The sequence below is a fragment of the Orcinus orca genome, chromosome 7 (assembly GCF_937001465.1).
Source record: "Orcinus orca chromosome 7, mOrcOrc1.1, whole genome shotgun sequence".
Classification (NCBI taxonomy): domain Eukaryota; kingdom Metazoa; phylum Chordata; class Mammalia; order Artiodactyla; family Delphinidae; genus Orcinus; species Orcinus orca.
Genome location: NC_064565.1, coordinates 47998684 through 48022869, shown reverse-complemented (window position 1 = coordinate 48022869; position 24186 = coordinate 47998684). Strand labels below are relative to the sequence as shown.

General features: G+C 37.0%; 1 protein-coding gene across 17 annotated transcripts in view; it reads right to left on the bottom strand.

Moving 5' to 3' along the window:
- The window catches only part of PKP4 (plakophilin 4), a 961933-nt gene that overhangs the window by 74140 nt on the left and 863607 nt on the right, over positions 1–24186 (bottom strand). For all 17 annotated transcript variants that reach the window (XM_049712690.1, XM_049712689.1, XM_049712685.1 and 14 more), the window contains one exon: positions 12644–12678. In XM_049712690.1, the coding sequence (XP_049568647.1) occupies positions 12644–12678 (35 nt within the window). The remainder of the gene's footprint in view (positions 1–12643; positions 12679–24186) is intronic.

Sequence of the window (24186 nt, the reverse complement as noted above, 5' to 3'; positions counted from 1 at the left end):
CAGAGATGTTAACTAGAACACTAAAATATTAAATCCCCATGTACCCCAAATCTAATTTGAAGACCTAAATAACTGGGTTTAGAGTACAGGGTACCTATTTTGTGCTTTATATTTCAGTAAATATAAAAGTTACAGTTTTACAAAGTTGGTTAAAGAGGTTTATTTAATATGAACTGTAAAACAACCAAATTCTATATACTGTGAATAAGGTCTTCAGTCATTTTTCTACTTCTATAGTAGAGTCCAATGATAATGTATACCTACAAAGACAAAAAGATACTGAAACCTCTTCTGAATCACTAAAAGGAAATTAAATTGTTTTCAAGATAGTTTTTGCTATTATTTACTGTTTCTTTGAAAACTTGTAATTCACAAATCGTATACACCCACATAAATGTATGTACATACAGCTACTATACCTCAGATATACAAACGGGTCATTTCCTAATTACTGAATAAAGTAAACCTTATTGTAGTATGGTGTGTCACAATTACTAATTATGCATTATTTATGCAACCTTTCAAATAAATGTCTTTTAAAAACGTCTGCTTTGTGGAATGGAAGCAGATACTAGTCAAATTTACCAGAGAAACCCACAGAGACTTAGAGGATGGGGTTCATCATTTTATGATCAATGCTGTAAACTACAATTAAACAGTTGGCATGCTGTTTAGCACAATCAGAACATGAAATTGAGAGATTTTTAAGAGTAAAAATGGCAAACAGAATATGAATGCTACTTCTTTAATCTGCGTACTGAAGAACATGTGTTACCTTTTTGAAAAAATCACAAACATGTTTTCTGGGACACCAGAAATATACTATGGGAGATTTTCAAACATCAAATTAGCATCTTCCAAGAAAATGAATGTCTACAAATATAGAACTTGAATAAGCTTCAAGGTGGAATGAAATAATCTCCATCTGTGATTAAGACGGGGAGATTTGTGGAAGCATGGTCCTTCTTGTCTGCTACATTTCATCTGAGTGCCTGAATATTATCCAAAAAAGGGCAATTAATTAGAAAAAGTAGAAGGCCGCAGCTAAGAAAAGTAAGGGACAATAATGTTGTAGGGCTATGAAAATCTGTTACATTACCCATCCCATTAAGCTCACAGTAAAAGATGAAATACAAAGTGAATTATTTTATCTTTTCTGTGATGTACCTCCCAAATACATACCAAGTACACATAAAAATATGCTCAGTGAAAGGTCTAAGGCTTGTTTAAAGAACTTGAAATTCTTAAAATGACTCTGCTTTGTTAATCTGTGTGTCTGTTTATGTTACGTGAAATGACAGAGGTCTACACTGTGTGTGAAATCCCCACTGAAACAGGAACCTAGGGATCAGTAAGGAGATTTTTAGTATGTATAACCCTGTAACTAGTCTTTCACAAACCAGCAGGCTGCAACCTTATGCTAGATTCTCCTTGTCCTGAGTTGCTATAGCGTTTAGGGGTTTGCCCTTACATAAAAGGCAGTGTAGTGTGGGTTTTGGCAGGGACCTTGGGATGGTAATAGCACACAATGTTAAGGCAGATGATACTTTCTTTGACAGTTAAGGGAAATGGGTATGTCACATTTCTTCCAACTCTGGCCTATGAGTTGAAGTCAGGCTATCACACTCAGGTGCAACACTGTGAAAAATATGAGAATTTAGTCTTACAGGGACTCAACTTCCTGTTTGGCCCTGGGACTCTCACTTCCCGTAGCACCGTAGGCTCAGAAGGGAGTCTACTTTCCACAGAGCTGCTGCAGAAATATTCCAGTGCCTTCAATGGCTAAGAAGTAAAGCTCTCAGCCAAATTCTGGAAGCGGACCTGGAAAATGGTCCCCAAGACTTGTCCTCTTCAGTAGCTTCTCTGATGTACAAGACTCATTTCAATAGCAGGTAACTTTATTATTGGAGGCAATGAGAACGTTGGGAAATCCTGTTTCAGAGTGAAAATGTAAATAGGGTGATGGAAGCATGAAGCATAAGAACAATTCTTTAAACCACATAAGATAGAGATGGATATTGACTGATATCTTAAGAATATTACAGATACTTGGAGTTTGTTGACCCAACTACAAACTACTACATACATATGATATTCTTTCAAAGTTGGGTTTTAATGGAAGTAAAGACTTAGAAGAACGAGCAGAAGACCATGTTTCTTGAAGCTATTTCTAGTCTGGTTCTCTTGATATAGATTTTTGGATCTTATGCATGCTTATACTATCTCTTAAATATTAATAAGACAATGGCCCTAAAATTTTTACTCATACGGAAAACACTGTGTGAAAAGCCTTGGAAAATAAAAACCATTATTAATGAAGTACCTTCTAGTTCACTTTAAACCTTGCTCTAAACATCAACTAGTCTGCCTTAAAATCCACTGTAGAAGCTCATCTACCCGAATTGAATTTCATAGTTTAAACAAACTTCGTATCTGTATAAACTGGTATAAAGTACTTTGGATTTCTACAATGACAAATCTGAAAAATATTTTAGGTTTGTATGCCACCAGAGAGCTCTCCTGTTCAAAAACATTTTAAAATTCCTGAATTCTCTTCAGGGATTCAAAATGATTAAAACTAATTTTTAGGGGAAAAAATAGGAATTTCCACAAGTAGACATATTAAGATGAGTGTTTATTAAGTATTTTTAGTCTGGGTACTAACTAAAATACAGTTATTAAACTTACCATAAAAAATTCATAGTCTATTATCCCTATAAAAGGAAAACTATAAAAACAAGAAGTTTAGAAATACAAAGATGAAAAGAAATGGATCACATCTGCAAAGTGTCCGAGTTTAACAGGCGGTGCTCATAAAAGGCCAGAGGGCTCTCACTTCCTAACGAGTAAAGCTGAACAAAGAATAAGGGACTTGCTGTGATGTAAAAAGTGTAGTCTATGGAAAGTAAGTGCTCAAAAACCAGTCAAATATTTTTCCAAAGACAAATTTTGTTCCTTTTGGGGAAAAGATGTTACCAAATATATAAATGAAAATATCTGATAGTGGGAGATACATTTCTTCTGTTAAAAAAAAAAAAAAGAAACCAAAAAAAACCTTCTCTAAAAAATTCCATACATATTCACCTTTAAAAGAAATGAATGGGTCTTGTGAAACCAGGTTTTTCTGTACTTTTCTACTGGATTATCTATTTTGGTAAAGATTATCAAGATAAAGCTAAATGTAGGCTAACTTTGGCATAAAAATGAAATGTGGAGTTATAGATGGTAGCCTTTTTAACGTTTCCCAAGGTAACAATTGTAAGCTAAGGAAGTGGGGCTCTGTGTTGAGGAGGTGGTAATGGAAAAACAGGAGATTTTGGACTTTACAATTCTTATTTTATTTTAGCTAGTTAATAGATTATTTCTTCACATATCACTAAAAACATGAGAAAATTTAAATATTTATTTGACATGTTTGAATTAAACATAAAATGTTAAAGGCTAAAGCTGGATATTTGATTTTTACATGAAGTACTAACAATATTTAAGCTTCTGGGGGATGTGTTCATACTCATGAATAACTGGCTCAGGAACATAAAGATACATGTTGGCTAAAGCTAAATGCTAATATTCTTATTTGCTGGCACAAACACCCATGCAAAAACAGAGTGATAAATGTGGAGTTCTAAGCTGATGCCCGGCACGCTACAGGCGATTTTGCTTAGTTAGAATTGTAACAAAATCCCATCTATGTGGAAACTCAAATTAAGTACCACCCACTGGCTGGGGAGCACAGGTCACTGTCTCATAGTTGTTGGTTTCATTTCTGTTAGGACCAGCCTTCAGAGTATGGGCAACAGCTTACTGGCTTTAACACGTCACTCTGATGTACGATTTAAATCCCACTATTTTGAACCCTTTATTTAAACAACTTGTATTTAAATTTTTTAAAATTAAACTTTTCAAACATATATAAAAACAGAGAAAAGTATAATTAACAATGCCCCAGATTTCATAATTACATTATACCACACTTTTATGATCTATTTATCTTTTTCTTTTCTTCTGTTAGAGAATTTTAAAACAGACCTCTCATATCAGATGATCAGAACTCTAAATACTTCCATTTGTAGCTCTATAAAATAAGGACTTCACAAAACTACAATTATTCCATAATGCCGTATAATGAGTTCATATTCAGAATTTTCCTGATGTCTCAGAAATGTCTTTCTTCAGTGGCTTGTACTAGTCAGGCTGAAATAAGGTTCACTGATTGCGTTTTTGATTGTTACTTAAGTTCTTTCGATCTAGAAAGGATTTCCCATTCCTTCATTTTCATTTTCTTGGCTCACTGCTGGAACCATAGCAATAAACTCATAGGATGTGCCACATTCTAAATGTTCGATGGCTTTCTCGCGGTGGCATTTACACATCCTCAAACCTCAAGTTTTCCTGTAAGCAGAAATTTAGAGCTAAAAGCTTTCAGGTCAAACTTTTGTGGTTAGAATACTTCATGAACAGTGCTGTGTACTTCACATGACGTCACATCAGAACTTTTACATTTGCTCAGATCAAGCAGCCAATTCAAGTGGTGGCAGCCTGATCTTTGTATTTTCAAGTTCACCATCTTCCTTTCTACTAATGCAAGGATTCTCAACCTTGGTTGCACACTGCACAACTTGGTTGTCTGGCGTGGAAGTGGAGGGCATAGAATTTAGAAACTACTGCCGAGTCCCATGCCCAGAGATTCCAATTCAATCAGCCCAAGTTGTGGTATGAGTATCAGGATTTTTAAAAACTCCCAAGGTGATTCCAATGTGCAGCTAGGATTGAGAATATAGAGGTTTTTGCATACACTGACAATCTTTGCTTGAACGAGTGATTTCATTAGGGGCTGTAAATTGGTGATTTTTCTAATTTTATTGTTCTTTCTACATTTATCAGCAGGAATTCTTTGGCATATTTAAGAAATCTTTAGATATTCAGTAATGACTAGGGTTATTTGGTGATCCTGAAATAAAATCTGTATAGGACAAGCGGGATAAAATTTTAATTCTTCTCTTTAATTACTAGTAACTAAGTTGATTTAATTATGAGTAAGGCAGTGGTTCTCAAACTGCAGAGTGGAATCAACTGGGGAGATTTAAAGACTATTGATTTCTGGTTTGGGCCCCAGACTTTTGGATTTAATTGTGTATCAGGAGGGCCGGGAATAATATTTTAACAGCTCCACAGGCAATTTTAATGTGCAGCAAAGTTTGGGCACCTCTGGAGTGAGGTGTTGGTTCCCAAATCACCTCTAATAGTGATAGTAGTTTTTGCTTGTTTTGGTAATCGTTTTTGCATTTTTGTTGACAGAAAAATGTATCTGATCATTTTGAGACAGATACGAAAAGAGAAGAAACCAAAGCTGATAGGTATCATGACAAATTTATTAAATTCCAAGATCAGGCTTATCTCCAATTTCCATAAGAATGAATCAAATAATAGAATGGTCAGTGGTATGCTGAAGTTTCCATGCAATGTTCTGATTTAATGAATATTTAATAATTATTTCTGTAAATGATTTTACTCTATTTAATACGTAGATAGAGCTTATGATACAGGGAAATTTGAAGCAATTTTTAAAAATACTCATGAGGATTTACACTTTGTATGTTACTACCCTCTGGTAGCATGGGAAGCATGATAGGCACGACACTTGGTATAGGTAGGAATATATGTTTGTGGGGACCTATTTGGACCCTGAGAGATTATTCTAAAGATATTTGAGATTCAACAGATGCAGAAGGAAGCCTTTTTGGAGCTTCCCTTATTTCACTAAAAGCAGAAAAGTCCTGGGAGTGAGGCTGCCATGGATCCCTTCTGGGGGAGTTTTATCGAATGAAAAAAAAAAAAAAATTGGAGAGACCACTTGCACCTGTGTAAACAAACATCATCACAAACTGTCTTATCTCCTGTTTGTTCCCCTAGAAATCCACTTGTTCTTCCCATAGAAGCCTCTTGTGCCTGCTTCCTCTCCCCTAAGTTAGGTACATAAGCCCCCAACCCTAGTCATTTAGGGAGCTATTTCTTTTTTTTTTAATTTTTAAAATATTTATTTATTTGGCTGCATCGGGTCTTAGTTGCAGCATGCTGATCTTTGTTGAGACACGTGGGATCTTTCGTTGCGGCGTGTGGGCTCTTCATTGCTGCATGTGGGCTTCTCTCTAGTTGTGGCATGAAGATTTTCTCACTCTAGTTGTGGCACAGGTTCCAGAGCGTGTGGGCTCTGTAGTTTGCGGCACGCAGGCTCCTAGTTGAGGTGTGCGAGCTCAGTAGTTGTGGCACGTGGGCTTAGTTGCCCCACGGCATGTATGATCTTAGTTCCCTGACCAGGGATTGAACCCGTGTCCCTCGCATTGGAAGGCGAATTCTTTACCACTGGACCACCAGGGCAGTCCCTAGGGAGCTATTTCTTTTGTGAGCTCTCATATGCATATGAATACTTAGGGTTTTTGAAAAATTATTATTAATCTGTCTACTGTCAGTTAAATTCACAGGCCCCCAGTTACTTAACCTAAGAGGGTAGAGGAAAAATCTCCCCCCTGCCACATACTGCTAAGCATTTTCAGTGGGCAATTGGACACTATTTGCCAAAATAAAAATGTATACATCCTTGCCCAGGCAGTTCCCCTTAAAAATGTAATCAACAGAGACACTCAGATGTGCAGTGAAAAATTTTACCACTGCTTGTCAAAGGGCAAAGTTGGAAAAAACAAAATATTCACTAATAAGGGACTGGTTACATAAATTTTCTAAACAATAGATAGCCATTAAAAAGGAGGCAGATCTTTATAAATTGACACAGAAACACATGCATAGTTTTACTATGTTGTTAAGGAAAAAAACACTTAAGTCATAGAACAATGTATAACATATCCTCATTGTATTAAAAACAAAACAAAACAAATGCAAATGTGTGGATATTCACACACACACCCCTCAGATTTTCTGTGTGTGTGTGTGTGTGTGTGTGTGTGTGTGTGTGTGTGTGTGTGTAGGTATGTGGGGCAATGGCCATGGTATGGGTAGACGTGGCAATGAAGGAAATTTTTACCTTTTACTCCAAATTCTTCTAGACAATTTATTTTAAATAAGAAGCATGCCAAAATAAACAAACAAATAGACAAAAAAACACACACACAAAAGCATAACTTACTTTTGTAACAAAACATGAAAAAGTGGTGATTAGGAAGCTACAGCACTGCAATTGTGGTAGGAAGACTATAATGACTGTGTTACTAAAAAAGGTCTGAAAAAATAGGGGAGGAAAATCTTGGGACTCCAAGGCCAATATTAACAGAAATTCATATTCCTCTTGGTATGTGGAAGAGAAGCAGAAATAAAATTTTGTCATTTATACAATTTATAGTCATAATAAATCATAACATTCAAAATCTGCAGTAAAATAATAGTCCTTTATCCATGATTGCTAATTTAATATTCTATTTATGAATATGCATGATATAACTTCCTACTGTGGGGACAGACAGCGCACTCCAGCCCTGGAGGCTGCTCCTTGTCCTAATGTGCAGGGAAGAGGAGGGGAGGGGTAGATTCTCAGGCTGCTGCCGCACCCCTGCCCTCATTTTACACACAAGTACTAAAACTGGCAACTGCCTAGATTCTAGTAATTTTCCCCCTGAAACAGAAAAACTGTGAAATTGTGATTTGTGACAAAATTCACAAGTTTACAGGATGTGGCTGGAGGATTTAAGTAACAACCCATGATCACTTTGACAAAAGGACTCAATTTATGGCTTCAACAGCCTCTTTCTGGTAGGTAGGGCACATGGTGCTTGGTTACCTTTATGACTGAACTGGTGTGCTTTTTCTTAATAGAGAGGTAAGTCCAAGGTTTTTCTCTTTAAAAGATATCCTCCATAATATAATATTTTCCATCATGAAGAAGTATAATTACTTGTGCAAAAATTTGCATTCTCACTTTCTTCGGGTCTTTACCTATTATTCTAATATATATTTTCTGTGATTCTGGAGTTTACTTTTCTATTTTATTATATGGGTTCTTAAAAGTTACCTCAAATTTTGGTGGAACGTAAGAGACTGTACAAATACATACATTGGTAAGACATATGAAGACGTGAATAGTGGAAAAATGGCACACTAACAGAAGAGGAAACAGGAACCCTAAGACAACATTCCCTCTTCACTCTTTTTCAGCAGAGTATACATAAACACACCCACCAAATCCAAGGTCATAAGAAATGCAAGGCTAAGGAAAAAGCAAAGCCAGAACAGAAAATAATAAACTCTCCTCTTCATAAAAGACAAGAGGAGGTCCATTTATGTTTTTAGAGAGCAGACATGTAATGCTGGTAAGCTAGAAAATACAGAATAATGGAAGAGAGACGGCAACAGAAAGGCAAGATAACAATAAAGCATATATGCTTAAAACAATTTTATTATGTCCAGGGGAGCTTCTCCTTAAGATTCCTTCCCAATCAGCCTAGGAAAATAAAAATGTTTTGTAGAATGGATGATTCTTCCCCACACTTTGAGTGTCCAAGGCTTTGGCTTTCTGCTTTGCAACAGCCTGCGATCCTTGGTACAAGTTAAAAATCAAAAATCAACCAACCAGGGCTTCCCTGGTGGTGCAGTGGTTGAGAATCTGTCTGCCAATGCAGGGGACACGGGTTCGAGCCCTAGTCTGGGAAGATCCCACATGCCGCGGAGCAACTGGGCCCGTGAGCCACAACTACTGAGCCTGCGCGTCTGGAGCCTGTGCTCTGCAACAAGAGAGGCCGTGATAGTGAGAGGCCCGCGCACCGCGATGAAGAGTGGCCCCCGCTCGCCGCAACTGGAGAAAGCCCTCGCACAGAAACGAAGACCGAACGCAGCCAAAAATAAATACATAAATAAATAAAAATATATTAAAAAATATCAACCAACCAACCAATCAACCAACCAGAAAACACAAGTAAGCTGATTCTCCTGAACTGAATCATATAAATGGAAATCTTTTCCGCCTAGGGCATCTTGAGCTTTTCCTTAGAAAATGACTCTGCAGTAAGTTAGCTATTTAAAAACAAATTTAGCAGTTGGTCTCAATTTCTGGCATTTCAATGGAATATTGCTGAAAACTCCTGAGTAGGCAGGGATCACTCCCAGGTAGTGATCAAACTATTGCCTTGCTAACAATTCACCTTATGGCTGAAAAGCTTTTCAAGCCAAATTTGTAGTAAACCACCACACACAAAAGGTAGAGAAACTGTCTTCAAGTAAGTGTTCAAAATATTAAAGAAAAATGAGGAACAATAACAGACCTTCAATCCTAAATCCTTTCAAATAATCCTTTCTTATTTAGGAAACCAAGATAATTGAATAAAGATGTTTCTTTTGTCAAGACCTATCCAAAGACAAAATAGACCAAAGACCCTTTAAGTATTTTCTTATATTTAAGCCACCCCTACCTCATTCTGGGTGGGACTGCCAAATTCTAAAAATAAGATTATTTTCATATTACATTCAGGGTCTCTGCATGCAAACTGGTAAAGAGAAAATAACAGTTAAACTTTACAGGAAATGTAGCAGCAAAACTGTCATTTCATCCCGTTCACTTACAATCAAACTTCTAAAGGGCATCTATAACTGCTCAGAAAAAGGAATATGAAACAAATAAGATTTTTATCTTTTATTCATACAATTAAATTTCAATTTTCTACCCTTATCATTAGAGCTTATTGCCATGGTTACAATTTAAATACCTTAAGTATGGTTGAAAAGTAGGCAAATTTAAGAAAACACACAAGAAACGTTAATGTAATTAAAATAATAGAGAGTAGAATAAATATCAGTTGTGTTGGCTGTGTTTGAAAGTTAATATACTTCCCCCTCCCTGCAAAAGGAAAAAGGGTAAGTAAAACTCCCAGGTTGGAATATGAGTTTGGGCAGCAGTATACTCTGACCAAAGTAAGGGAGGAAGTATAGTTATCAGGTGTGAATTATGAATGTCGCTGTGGTGAGGACAGCTGAATTACTAGAGCTGTATTTCCCTAACACTAAAGTATTTGGGGAGCCATCTGGCATATATTAAAAATATATGAATATATAATACTCATATATTAAATGAAATATATATATAATATTTTATTTATAATATTTTATTTATTTATCTATCTATATTCTATGCATTAGTAAATCATGAAGATGGTGGTCAAATGACTGAAGCTGAGTAAATGCACTGGAGGGGAGGAGAGGCAGAAAGGATGCCAAGGGCCCAGATGTTCATTCTCCATCGTGCGTCTTCACAAGCGCATTCTCTCCATATGTAAATCCATGCAATCACACACCGTGCCCGCCTGGCTTTTGGCAGTTAAAAAATCCACAACTGCCCCCTCCACCTCAGTTCAGTCAGGATGTTTCTCCAGCTCTACTTCAGGCAGCACTGCTGGCATGGCTGTATCTCCTTCATGGTTCCAGCTAATGCTGGAAAACTCGCCGGGTCCCACCTCCCACCACTGCTCCAGTTTGGTGGCAAAGCCACCCAGCCCCTTGTCCCTGCAGTCTTAGACATGGCAGCAGCTTCCAGGAAGGACCACTCCTTTGGGTGGTTGGGCCCTGACTGACACAGCTATTCTCCTTGGGCTACAAAGAACTCTCACCTATCAAACACTAGTCCTCCAAGAGAAAAGGGCAACGGCGGGATATCGAAACATTTTGTAGATAGAGATATAAATGATGACACTCATGAGGGAGTATGAGAGGACTGGCCTCATATAGCTAAAAGGAGAGAGAATGAATGCAATCTTTTTAAGAAGGCAACTTGGTAATACATTTAAAGAGCCTTAAAAATGTTCATATAGTTTGAATCGTTTTCTTCCTAAAAATCTAGCCTAAGGTAAATCAATGCTGCAGATATAATTTTATACATAAGGATGTTTACCATAATGTTATTTATTACAATGAAAAGTTAGAAACAACTTAAATGTCCAAAAATAGAGCTATGGGTAAACATGGTATACACTTGTAGTTTTCCTTTACAGAATCCACCCCCGTTGCCCCCAATTTTAAGTATATAGAGTTATATACCTCCACTAGACTTGAAACACTTAAGAGGGCAAGGATATTTGTTTTAAACATTGACAACTACATGCTAGCCAACTAGACTCTCAAGAAATATTTTCGGAATAAATTAATGATGCAGTATTAAACATGAACTTACAGGAGAATTTTACATTAAATGGTACGTGTTTGCCATAACCAAGTAGCAAATGCGCTGTGTATTTTTCTTTAAACTGAATTTTTCAACTCTCTTTTTAGCAGTTCATAGCACTGCTATTTCTCCTGAGGAATGTTTAAATCAGGTGACTTTTTGCTCAAACGATTTCCAGTGGCTTCCCATGATGTGCAGGAAGTTCAAAGTCCCTGGTATTTACAGATCTCTATAATTTGGCCCAGTGTGGCTGTCTAGCCTTTGCACATCTTATCATCTCTCAAACTAGTTTCAAATGTTCCCACAAGACATTTCTGTCGTCTCTTCTGCTGCCCAATGACAGTGCCCTTTCTACAGCCGGGCTGCTGGTCAAGCCCCAGGCTCCAGGCTCATCCTCTCTGCCAAGCTATCTCAAAAGTGGGCTGTCCATTTAATGACAATGTTTCCCACATAATACTTACTTGGTAGTTAACCACATATTATTTCATGCCATGTCTTTCTTTGCATTAAACTGCCGTTTGTAAGTCTTCTTGTTAAGTAGCCTTTTACATGTCTCTTCCTAATCTATGGTTTGAGTAAAATACTATATTTCTTGGGAATAGGTTCTTTACAAAATGGCAAATTGCCTTGTATCCACTATAAATAACACCAGAATCCTGGTGCCCAGGTTCAGGTAAACTCAGATACCAGGCATTTGGTGATTTAAGTTTTACTCAATTCAAACCTTGCTTAAAAAGTGCCGAAGTATTCAGGTATCAAGGCCTATTCTAGCATTCACACATTGCTGGCATTGTCCTTTACATTATGAGAGGTGAGGGAGGTGAGGGGCATATGTGTGGAGCCCAACACTCTCTGACCAATGACACGTATAGTACTTGGCTCATGATGTGGCTACTCAGGAAGCGTTTAATGAGTGAAGACTGAGTATGAAGATATCGAACATCTGTGAAAGTGGCAGACACTCTCCTCAATGCAATTCATCCTTGATATGAGGTGAATTTAGGGTAAAAAGAAGAGATAAAGAGACTATGTTAGAATCTTCCAGACTATTTTAGAAGCTATCAGGTGGTCTACATCTGGATACATAAGGAAAATGAACACTTCAGGCAACTCTTCTCTTGAGTATGAGAAACACTGTAAAAGGAAAGACCTTGACTTATATAACTGATATCCCAGATTATACAAAAACCTTTGGGAGGGCATCCCTGTATTTCTTTATGATAAAAAATTCAGATACTGAATTGATATTAAAAATGTTTTGATGCCCAGTGCTTTAACTTCTTTACAGCTGGCATATATAAATCTGTTCAAGTATGTTAAAAAAAATTAAGCATATTAAGAAAGTACTACTTCAAAGCAAAGTAGCTCAATATTGTCACTATTAAAGGCTTTGCTTGGCTGATTTCACCAAGAAGTAGTAATTTAAGAGAGCAGGCTCTGTCTGTGCAAAACTAAAGGAAGATATTTTATATGATTAAAAACTCATACCTGTTGATCTCCAAGGAAATGACTTCTCAGTTGAGCTAGAGAAAAAGAAGGAAAAAAAATGGAACATTTACTTCCTTTGTCATAAAATTTAACTTTGGATCTCTTTTGCATATAGACATTTAATTTTCACATTTAATTATATAAAAGTATAAAAACCTCAAACAAAATTTAAAATGACTGTTCTAAGTTAATTTTTAGACAGTATTAAACCCTCCACATCAATTTGGGACAAAACTGTATTTCTTGGAAATTAAGGCAAGTTATAAAATGACTTATAAAGTTGTAAAACGACTTACAAAATGACATAAAAAGTATGATTCTCCTTGGATAAGACAAATACAATAGCACAACTAACTGTGACCTTCATAGTACTTATGTGAAGTACTACACTGCTTCATGTGGAATAACTAATATGAAAACTACATATAAATTAAAACAACATATACATTATACTGTACAACATATACATTAAAAAGAACCAAAAAGGCTGTTAAGAAGTTCATTCAATTTACTTATTTTCAAAAGAAGCCCTAGATGTTATAATAGACACATAAGTTAACAGGGTCATTTTGAACTGAATGTTGCCTTATAAAATTTAAATATCCTAAACCTTTATATCAAAATATAAGGTTTTACAAGCTAGGAGAAAATTTTAACTGTATATTTTTCTTGGTTTATAGAGTACCAATTTTAAAAATTTGTGCATAAAAACATATCTGTGCCTCCCTGGTCCCCCTCCCCCACTTAAAATACTCAATACGGGAAAGCATGGTGCTTAGGGGATGGTGTGGTAGAACAAAGGTACAAGAGGCTGGATTATTAGGCATTTATTAAATGTCAGAGTAAGTACCTCACATATATTATCTCCTTTATATTATTCACAACAACCTAACGAATAGGTACATTATTATCTTTACAGATAAAAAAAACTGGCCGAAGTCTTACGCTAGTAACTGGAAGAGCTGGGATTCAAGCCCAGGATGGTTTGATTTCAAAGTCAGGGCTTCTCACCACTGTGCTATATAGTAGAATAGCTTGTGATCCCATTTTTGCATTAAACACACACACACACACACACACACACACACACACACACACACACAATATGCCTAGGAAGAAACCTAGAAAAATAAAAACCAAAGTGCTAGCAGTTATTTCTGTGGGGTACAACTAAAAGGAGTTTTTTCCTTTTTAAACATTTGTATTTTTTTCCTGGAAATCAGAAACAAACACATACTGAAGTATTTTGGAAGTATTTATTAAGTTTATTGAAAAGGTATGTGACTTTGGGCTTAAGGAAAGTCTGTAACTTAAAGAAAGGGACATCCTTTCAGTGCCGTAGGTGTAAGATTTTAAGTACTTGTTAGTTGCTTGATATTCCTCCCCAAGTCATTAAGTGGCTAATGAAACTCTTGCTGGTTAAAAATTCTAGATTCAGTAAGAATTCCCTGAACTTCAATTTTGTCTGTGATTTGCCTTTTTGTCACCACAGGCCTTGCAGCTCACATTCCAGGACCTTGAACTAGCTGCAAGCAGGGGGGCATGCTCTCAGTGAATGGAGTCAGTTAATGCTAATCTTCAGCACTCCGGTCATGTTCCTGTACCTGATGCACTCCTAACTGATTTCAAAAGGGACTGATGGGGAAGAAAAAAAAGATGAAAATCTGGTGAAGTATCAATAAGGGCACATCTGTCTTGTTCCTGAAGATAGGTCATCACATTCTTATGACTTCAAAAGTGGTTTCCCAGACTGAATTTCAATTCCTCTTGAATATGTTTTTATTATTTAATTCTATTATCTAAATTAGTTTTCTAATCACTGAGGTTGCTATTATCCAACTGTGTTCCTATTAACATGTTCATATTTTTTGTCAATATTAAAATACATGGTAAATCAAACTGTCATCCAGAATTGTGTAATATACCTCAAGTTTCTTGGGAGTGATAAAGTCTGTTATCTTCTGATTGAAATTTACATAAACTTTAATGAAATATGTTTACAAGATTTTTATTCTTGAAGTTATAGATCACAGAATATAATTCATCTTAACTGCTCAAATTGGGCAAGGGTTGTGGCTGTTTTGCATCTCTTTAGGTCAAGTGCCCAGCATACTGCCTGGCACATAGAAGATGCTTAATACACATTGCTGCTGTAACACAAATTGTGAAAAAGTAATACCGGGTTCTTCACTGTTCTGAAAGATCAGGTGTATGTAAATTATTACTTACTACTTTGTTCGAACAGGTCAAATTATTCTCTCCCACTCCAGGTAGGAAATTCCAGTAGCCTCATTGCATAACAATCAGGCAACCAGCAGTTTTGCTGCTGAAAAGGCCTTTGGTCATCAAAATACAATAAAGTATTCCTAGGTGAAGGCAAGGGGAAGTCTCCGTTAAAATTATTTTTCCCTACTCTATTCTAGACAAACAACAGAAATCACTAGGAAAATAAGTTAATATTGAGGATTAAAAATAAGCAAAAGTTCCACTTTGAAGACTATATATTCAGCCCGTTTACCTTCACACTGATTCCACAATTCTGTGTGATAGCTGGTCATTATATGTTATTCAGAACAGTCTATTTCTTTCTGGACCACTTACTTTATATGATTCTCAAATTGTTCACCACTCTGGGATTCAGGGATTGCGCAGTAAATATGTGCAGTTTTGAAATGCTGTTTTAAGTCACTGAATGTTTTAAGTCACTTTTATTGGAACAATAAAATGAGAGGCAGCTCCACATTAGACACAGGCATATTCCTTCTTTCCTCTCTCCTTCCAGCCAACTATTCCTAGAAACACTTCCCCAACTTTTACTGAATGTCTACAACGTGTCTACAGGCACTGTGGCCACGAATGACTCCATCCCATTCCCTTTCACTTCTCATCTGAAGATGCCAAGCAGTTTATGTTCTAGGATCTTCCACTGGAATGTGAAACATTTTAAAATACAAGAATGGGATCATCCACAATAACTCTGTTTCAGTGGGAAGATGTATTCACAATTTCCAATAACTTAATTATCAACAAGCTTCTAGAATGAAATCCATTTATAAGTTTGGGACTGTTTGGTTAGATAGTGAACAGCAGTTAGGAGCAAGCTCATTTGCAAATTAATAAATCAAGGCAATTCATTTTAATGTGAAAAAAATCTTAGTTTTGTTTTAACGAAGACACCATGTCTTCACAGTATTACATGAGAAAAGTGCAATAAATCACTACAAAATTCTGTACACTTTAAGAAATTATGTAGTTTTTCATTCATAGACATAAATGGAGGCAAAATTACCTTTGTTGAATATTTATGGCTGTCTTTGAAACCCAAACCCCCCTTATCTTGACATCCCATGCTATATGTGAGAAAACTAGCCTCTCATACTCCTCTGCAGCCAGAGAGCTGGCCAGTGACCTAGGGTCTAGAAGGAGGCATGTGAGGGGAGGCGGTGGCACCGCGGGAAGCAGTAGCGGGGGCACTGGCCCTGGACACCCCGACTCAGAATCTGGCTCTCTGGGCTTCCTGGAGCTTCTGAAAGTTGACACCTAATAGCTTCTGGTAAGTTCCTTTCCTGCTTATACAAGCCAGAGGATTCTACCGTTTGTAGCTGAAAGTTCTGACTGATGTTTTAGGACTGAAAACAAATGCAAACAGGCCCTCTGAAAAGCGCTGAAACCTCACTCCTTAACTCTTTACCTGTATTTCCAAGTGCACACTGGATATAATACATTTTGTACTCAACACATAGAAACCCTTTTTTCCCCCAAACGAACTCCCATTTAATCATCACCACCTAGTCACTCACAATGAAGAACATGGAGTCATTTTATTGTCTCCCCTACCCTGCCCGCCTCACTAGCATGTAAGCCCCACGAGGGCAGGGAAGTCTGCCTTGTTCACAGATACGCCTCCAGAACCTACGACAGTATCTGGCACATGGCGCTCACTCAAAACATACACCTTCTGAATTCATCCCTACCACCAAGGACACAGTTGGGGCCTTCATCCTCTCATTGTCTTTTGGCTGGATCATTCTTTCAGTCTCTCTCCTAACTTGTCTGCTTGGCTTTGATTTCTCATCCTTTCAGGCTCTCTTCCAGGCTGCTGCTACAGTGATTTTTCAAATCTGAAAACATTCAAATCTTAAATTCTCCTGATGCTAACGCACAACAGATCCTTACAGGGTAAATTTCAAACATCTTAGTATGGCAGAGACTCAAACATCTTCATATGGCACAGAAGGCCCTCCACCACCTGGTTCCTTCCCGTTTGCCCTTTCCCACACAAACCTACATTCTAGGCACTTCTAATTACTTGCAGTTTCCTCACGTACCAGGCTGCTTCACGCTTCCAATGCTATTTTGGGGGTAGAATGTGTAGGAACACAGTCTGGAAACTCAGAATTACACAAATTCCAGAATGGTATATGTGGTACAGTGTAACAATACATATGTCATATACCCATGAAATGGAACACTCTTAAGTTTACCTTCACTTTGTGTCACTTAATAACAGGAATATCTTTGGAAAATGGTCTACTTAATTAAGTCACTACTCAATTTCCTCCTGATTTCCTGCTGTGCCAGATGTGAGCTTAAGTGGACAGCAGTAGGTAAACAGTAGGGGACGGGGGAGTGGAGAATTTGATGGAGCTACACAGTAACTTTACCATGTCATTTCCCTCACCTTCTCCCTGGTCTAGATGGGGCTCTTTCTATCACTAGTAAAGCGCAAGTTACTGTCATTATTCTCCTATAAGATACACTGAATTGGGACAGAATCCGAGTTATTTCACTTTGTTTTATTTAAAAAAAGTCATTGTGTTAAGAAATTTTATACACACACAGCCATATATATGTGAACCCTTATTAGTAGTTCAAAAAATTAAGCACAGCCAAAACCAAATTCAATTTCACTTGGCATTAAAGGACAGGAATTACTGGAATGAATGTTCTAGAAACTATTTGATTTATAAATAGAGCACGGGCGTGTACCACTGTCTAGACCACACACCCTCCACAGCGTCCTCTCTGGTGAGCACTAATCATCCTTCAAGAATTAGCTTGATGAAAGTTGATCACTTCTTCCTTTACATGAAAAATGTACCCATTAATCTATCTCGAGTTTTGTTTTTCATATGATTGTAATTGCAGGATTTGTTTACCTGTTTCCACTATCAGACTATGGCTCTCTTGAGGGTAAAGATTGTGTCTTAATTCTGTCTGCATCCGACCAGCATTGAATAGGATGCTAAATAAATGATAGCTGACCTTAACTTTTTGGGTTGTTCTTTATTAAGGCTAATCCTGTGTTATTTTAGAAATTGTTTCAATCATTCTACAAAGGAGATTTTGGCTCTTGCTACATCTTATAGAAAAGATGTCTATTGTAAATATTATAGGAATCAATCCAACAAATATTTATTGATCATCTACTGAGTGCCAGACATTGTTAGAGGCTGGGGTATAATGGTGACAAGAGGCAGAGCCTTTGCCTTCTGCATGCTCACAATTGTCTTGTAATTACTCATTACAGTATGCATGTGACACCCCCACTGGATCACATGCCCCTCAAAGGCAAGGTGTCAAGAGACTTTTGAAAGGCAGAAACCTGTAAGAGAGTACTCTGATGAGTCCAGCAGTGTTATGATTGAAGAAGCATTCGCATATCTATAACAACCCAAAGTGTGAAACATTTGTCTTTTAAAACAAAAACAAGACCCAGCCCTCCTTCTACTTACCTATGAAAATGAGGTAAATTGGTATTAGGATTACCCAGGTAGGAATTTGAACATGAAGGCTCCGAGGGAAGAGGTATGTAGCAATGTGAAATGTACTGTTATATTCAAGAATTTGCTTCAGTTCCCACAGATCAAAAATTATAAAGTGCTAGAAATCAGCCAGTTTGGGAGACCATCAATATGATAGTCCACATGTGCAGATAAACCTGACATGTCAGGTCTCCCCTGTGTATTATGACAGTCTCTTCAAATGGTTGTTTAAACCACCCCAATTTAGCAGCATTACATAATCTATGTATTTCACTATTGCAACATATTCTTTCACAATATTTTTCTAAAATGACCCTTAGGTGATCTTCCTTTACTGAACAGAGGTAATTAACAGACGAACTCTCATTGATCATATGTTCATTAATCTTACTATAAATATTTTTAAAACTGTATGTGTACATTGCTGGCCTGACGTTTTACTCTTGACTTTCCTATTAGTTTTACTATTTTGAGCTCTGACCATAAATGTTGAGTTCCACGCAATGGTTCTGTATTTCTGGACATTCAGATGGTCGACAGGCACGTGAAAAAATGCTTGACATCATTAATCATCAGAAAAATGCAAATTAAAACCACAATAGGATGTCACCTCACACATGTCAGAATGGCCATCATCAAAAAGAACACAAGCAATAAATGCTGGAGAGGATGTGGAGAAAATGAACCCTGTACACTGTTGGTGGGAATGTAAATTGGTGCAGTCACTGTGGAAAACAGTGTGGAGGTTTCTCAAAAAAACTAAAAATAGAACTACCATATGACAAAGAAATTTACTCCTGGGTATATATCCAAAAAAAACAAAAAACACTAATTCGAAAAGATACATGCACCCCCAATGTTCACAGCAGCATTCTTTACAATTGCCAAGATATGGAAGCAACCTAAATGTCCATCAACACTGGATAATGTTTCACTTTGTTTTATTTTAAAAAAGTCATTGTGTTAAGAAATTTATGGCACAGAAATTCAACAGTGAAGATGTTTGGTGTATATATACATATATACATATATACAATGGAATACTACTCAGCCATAAAAAGAATGAAATTTTGCCATTTTCAGCAACATGGATGGACTTGGAGGGTATTATGCTAAGTGAAATGAGTCAGACAGAGAAAGCAAACACTGCATGATAGCATTTATATGAGGAATCTAAAAAATACAACAAACTAGTGAATATAACAAAACAGAAACAGACTCATAGATATAGACAACAAACCAGTGGCTACCAGTGGGGAAAGGAATGAGGGGAGGGGCAAGATAGGGGAAGGGGATAAAGAGGTACAAACTATTATGTATGAAATAAATAAGCTAAGAGGATATATTATACAACACAGGGAATACAGCCAGTATTTAATAAAGACTGTAAATGGAGTATAACCTTTAAAAATTGCGAATCAGTATATTATACACCTGTAACTTATATAATATTATACACCAACTATACTTCAATTAAAAAAAAGTTCTGTATTTCTTCTGCACATGTTAACTCTTGAATTTAAGAACTACCACGTGCTTACAGATGAAATCTCAGTAAGTAGCTGGAATAAATTCCAAAATGCATTTTTCTCCTTCTCCACCAATTCATTACTAACTGAAGTTATTCCATTAGCAAATGTTCTGGATTCTAAATCCATTACCAAAAAAATTCTGGCAGCTCAGTATTGGTTTGTTATAACTGCCTTTGTAATCCATTGCTCTAATATTTATAAGTCTACCTTTCACTTGATTCCAAGGTCCATTTCTCAGTTAAAAAAGAAAAAGTTGGTTTGTTCGGGTTTTTATTTTAGGCGATTAATTCATATTGAAATTACTTACTACCCAGCTATCCTCTAGGCATTACAGATTACTTTTTAATGAACGGCTTCAGAATCTTCTTAGGTATGAAAGCTAGGCTCCATAGTCCACAGGTCACTCCAGATTTCCTATTATGCACCTAGGATTTTCTCAGCCAGAATCTGGCAAAATAACTAGTAATGATTCTCAACTTTTGGTCTCTATCTGGAGTGCTACCAGATAAAATTTAAAATAAATTCCCTTAACGGAGTAACCCATTCTATCCAATACTTAAATTTCTCTATCTTCATTAATTATAATTAAATCTTAAATTATGATACGGCGATAACATCATACCACACTTTTAAGTATTTTAAAATTTCTATCTAGTATTGCTTTGACTTTCCTTGTATAATTAGTACGTTTAAAACTTTACCCAGTTTCTGTTAATGCATTTGTAAAATATTCCGTTAGTTTTTTGTGAGTTCTGAGCTGGGTAAAGCTCATTCTGTGGTTTAGCTTTCTTGAGTGCTCTTGAATTTATGCTTGAGAAAGGCACTTTTTGAAGATAATGCCTGTGAAAGTCCCAGGTTTTCAAGCATTCACCATGTAAGCAGGTCAAATTTCTCCTCCCCTTGACCTCGGCAAGAATGTTCTTGAGTTCATTTTATACTCATAATTAGCATGGTGAGAAGTGGGGTCTAGAAGCCTAAGATGGAATCAAGGGCTCTCTAATGCCATGAGCCATCTTCTGATGTTCCGAGAACTCATACCACCTAACAACAGGAAACTGATAGGTTTTAACAGTTTTGTTTTTCTTATGTTTGGGAAACAAGGACCTCATCTCTCCCTTTTAGTTAGATAAGAATTAACTAAGGGCTTCCCTGGTGGTGCAGTGGTTGAGAATCTGCCTGCCAATGCAGGCACCACGGGTTCGAGCTCTGGTCCGGGAAGATCCCACATGCCGCGGAGCAACTAAGCCCGTGCGCCCCAACTACCGAGCCTGCGCTCTAGAGCCCGCGAGCCACAACTACTGAGCTTGTGCTCTAGAGTCCGTGCTCCGCAACGAGAGAAGCCACCTCAAGGAGAAGCCCGTGCACCGCAAAGAAGAGTAGCCCCTGCTCGCTGCAACTAGAGAAAGCCATGTGCAGCAGTGAAGACCCAAAAATAAATAAACGCAGTCAAATATAAATAAAAAAAATTTTTTTAAATGAATAAAATCTATCTTTAAAAAAAAAGAATTAACTAAGAAATAAATCCTTTACATTAAACAGAGACGTACTCTATGTCTTACTGTCAGAACTAGAGCAATTAGACAAAATTAAATACATTACGATTATTCTTCCTGAGACAGCTGTGGATAGCTATCCTTCCACTAGGCTATTTCAGTAAGTCAAAGACGGGAAGGCTAATATGTACCACAGACGATGATGGTGAACGGCTCTGCCTGGCTGAAGGAGAGGAGGGGAGCTGGGAGGCAGACGGCTATCCCTACCCACCACGTTATTTTTCCTAAGGGGCTCTGAGGACCCTAGTTTGACAAATCACTAGCCTTTAGATAATAAGGGTATTTTAGCAGTAATACTTAGAAAGCAATCCTTCTTAGTATTTTACTACATTTTTGGGAGCCTCTTCCAAATTTACTTATTGTCTATTCATAATCAATCTCAACAAAAACAAAACCAAAAGCTCTTAGTCCAAATTTATGATTTTTCAGGACTGAGGCTCCTTTCTGTGTCCTCTTTATTGTGCTCTCAGACCGTAGAAAATTTTCTATTGGATGGAGACTGATTTCCTTCTTCCTGCCAAAGGACCACTTGATACCGGCAGTCAGGAAAAGTGAAACCATGACAACATGCCCATAATTGTAGTTTATTATTATTTTTAATGTGTTACGGTTTTGAATTGCCCCTGAAAATGGTAATATGCCTGTAATTTGAACTGAGCAAGGCACAAAGAATGAGACAGGGCAAAGGCTCTCTTTTCATAATTACTTTTACGTCTGAAGGTGACACTGAGGTTAAAGAAAAGGCACTTGAATTAAAAATGATGTCCTTCATGTAGAATGCAGCTGCTCCTGAGCCATCAGCAACAGGACATGAGCCCTGAGTTCCCTTCCATGCATGGTGATGGATATGTGCCCGTCCACCTGCACTCACTTGTCACCATCACCTGGGTGACCAACAGAAGGAACAAGCCAGACGGCTGCAGGAAGGCAGGCCTGAGGCTTCATGGAACACGGGAAAGCTCAGAGGCTTACAGTCGGACCCACATACTCCTTGCTCAGTGACACCTCACCTGAAAAAACTGGCCACGCGCTCAGAATATGCTTTTACAATTGCAGTCTTTAAAAAATAATGAGGAACAGCAAAGGGTGGTATAAAAGTGCGATCTTGGTTTTCCACTGGCTGCTAGCAAGTTTAGAGTAAAATGTATAACTGAACACTGTGGTGAACATTTTTGGTCTCATGACTGGCTCTATTTTGTTGTCACCCTTGTTTACTCAGTTCTTCATTCCACTCCTCCCTCATGCCACTTTACCATATTTTTGCACCCTTATAACATCTGTCTAAAATGGATTCCAGGAAAAGGTAAGATAAAAATAAATAATATTACAGCCAGTCTCTGAAAGAGAAAGTTATGTACTTGATGCACAGCAAAAACGTTAAAGGAACAGGAAATATCAGATTAGCCCTTTAAACGAGTCAAGTAACTTGAATTGTTTAATAGGGACTAGAGGTGAACACACATTTTAGAAGATGTTAAATATTCTTTGACAAAAGCATTTTGTGTTACTGCTTTGAATCTATGAATAAAAGATCCAGAGGACCACATGGGAAGGGGAAGATTAAAAAGAATGTCATACAAGACAAAAATGAGACAAACAGTTCCCTCTGGTATTTCCATGAATTATACAGGAAGCATGACTTCTGTTTAAGCCCATTCCACAACAGGTATTCCAACCAGTAAAAGTAGAAATCAGAATAGAAGGGTTTTCTAACATTTCAGATGACATTTGAAAGAGTGAAAGCAACTGAGATGAAAATAGTAAAATGACTAAATACAAAACCAAACTCTCTTTCCTAAGTATTCTGCCATAACTTAGGATGCTATTTAGGCAAAGGGTCAAGCCTCAGAATAGATGGGCCACTGTGAATTATTTGTATTGAGGTCTACAAAATGCTACTGTCTCCCTCATTTCTGTTCTTTCAAATTCTTCCAAAGGCAAAGAAACAGAAAAGGAAAACATTTCTTAAAATTTAAGATAAAAAAAACAAGAAAGAGCACACACAAATATACTCCTTTTAGAAATATGTAAAACAATTCAAATCGTACATTTTTAAATAAAGCTGGCACCGGTAAGAAGCAGTGCGAGGGTCCTGTTTTTCTACTTGCTCTACAGGAGATGGAGCACAGAGTTAACATGGGACTAAGCTGTAGAGATCTATAGTAAGAGGTACACTGGCTGACATCCCAAACCTATAAAATTCCTCATTATAAATAGTTCTGTTTATGATGCATACAATTTCATTTTGAATATTATTTAGGATGTAAAATGCTCCGAAAAGCCTATATAAAAATTCACTTAAAAGCAACTTTAAGATATCATAAAATTAAATGTTTTATTAAACGTGTACCGACCACTCTGATTATTTAGGCATTCAAAAGCAAATGATATATTCATATACGATTCTTTGATACTCAAATACAGACATTATCAAATCTGGTGTGTGTCTAAAGAATGATATTCACTTTCTGTCCATTGATTACCCAGAAGATTTTATTAAAAAATTATTATAAACAGGAAAGTTTCTGTAATTTCTGAGGAAACTTTTCATTATGAGTGTGAAAAGGAAGAACGTGATATATTTCTTAAAGTTCTGCTTTGCTTTTTGAGAAAAATAACGCTTCTCCCTGTAATAGCATTTTCAGCTCTTGATTCATGGTCCAGCACCATAAATAGCTGTTTTAGTGCTGAAG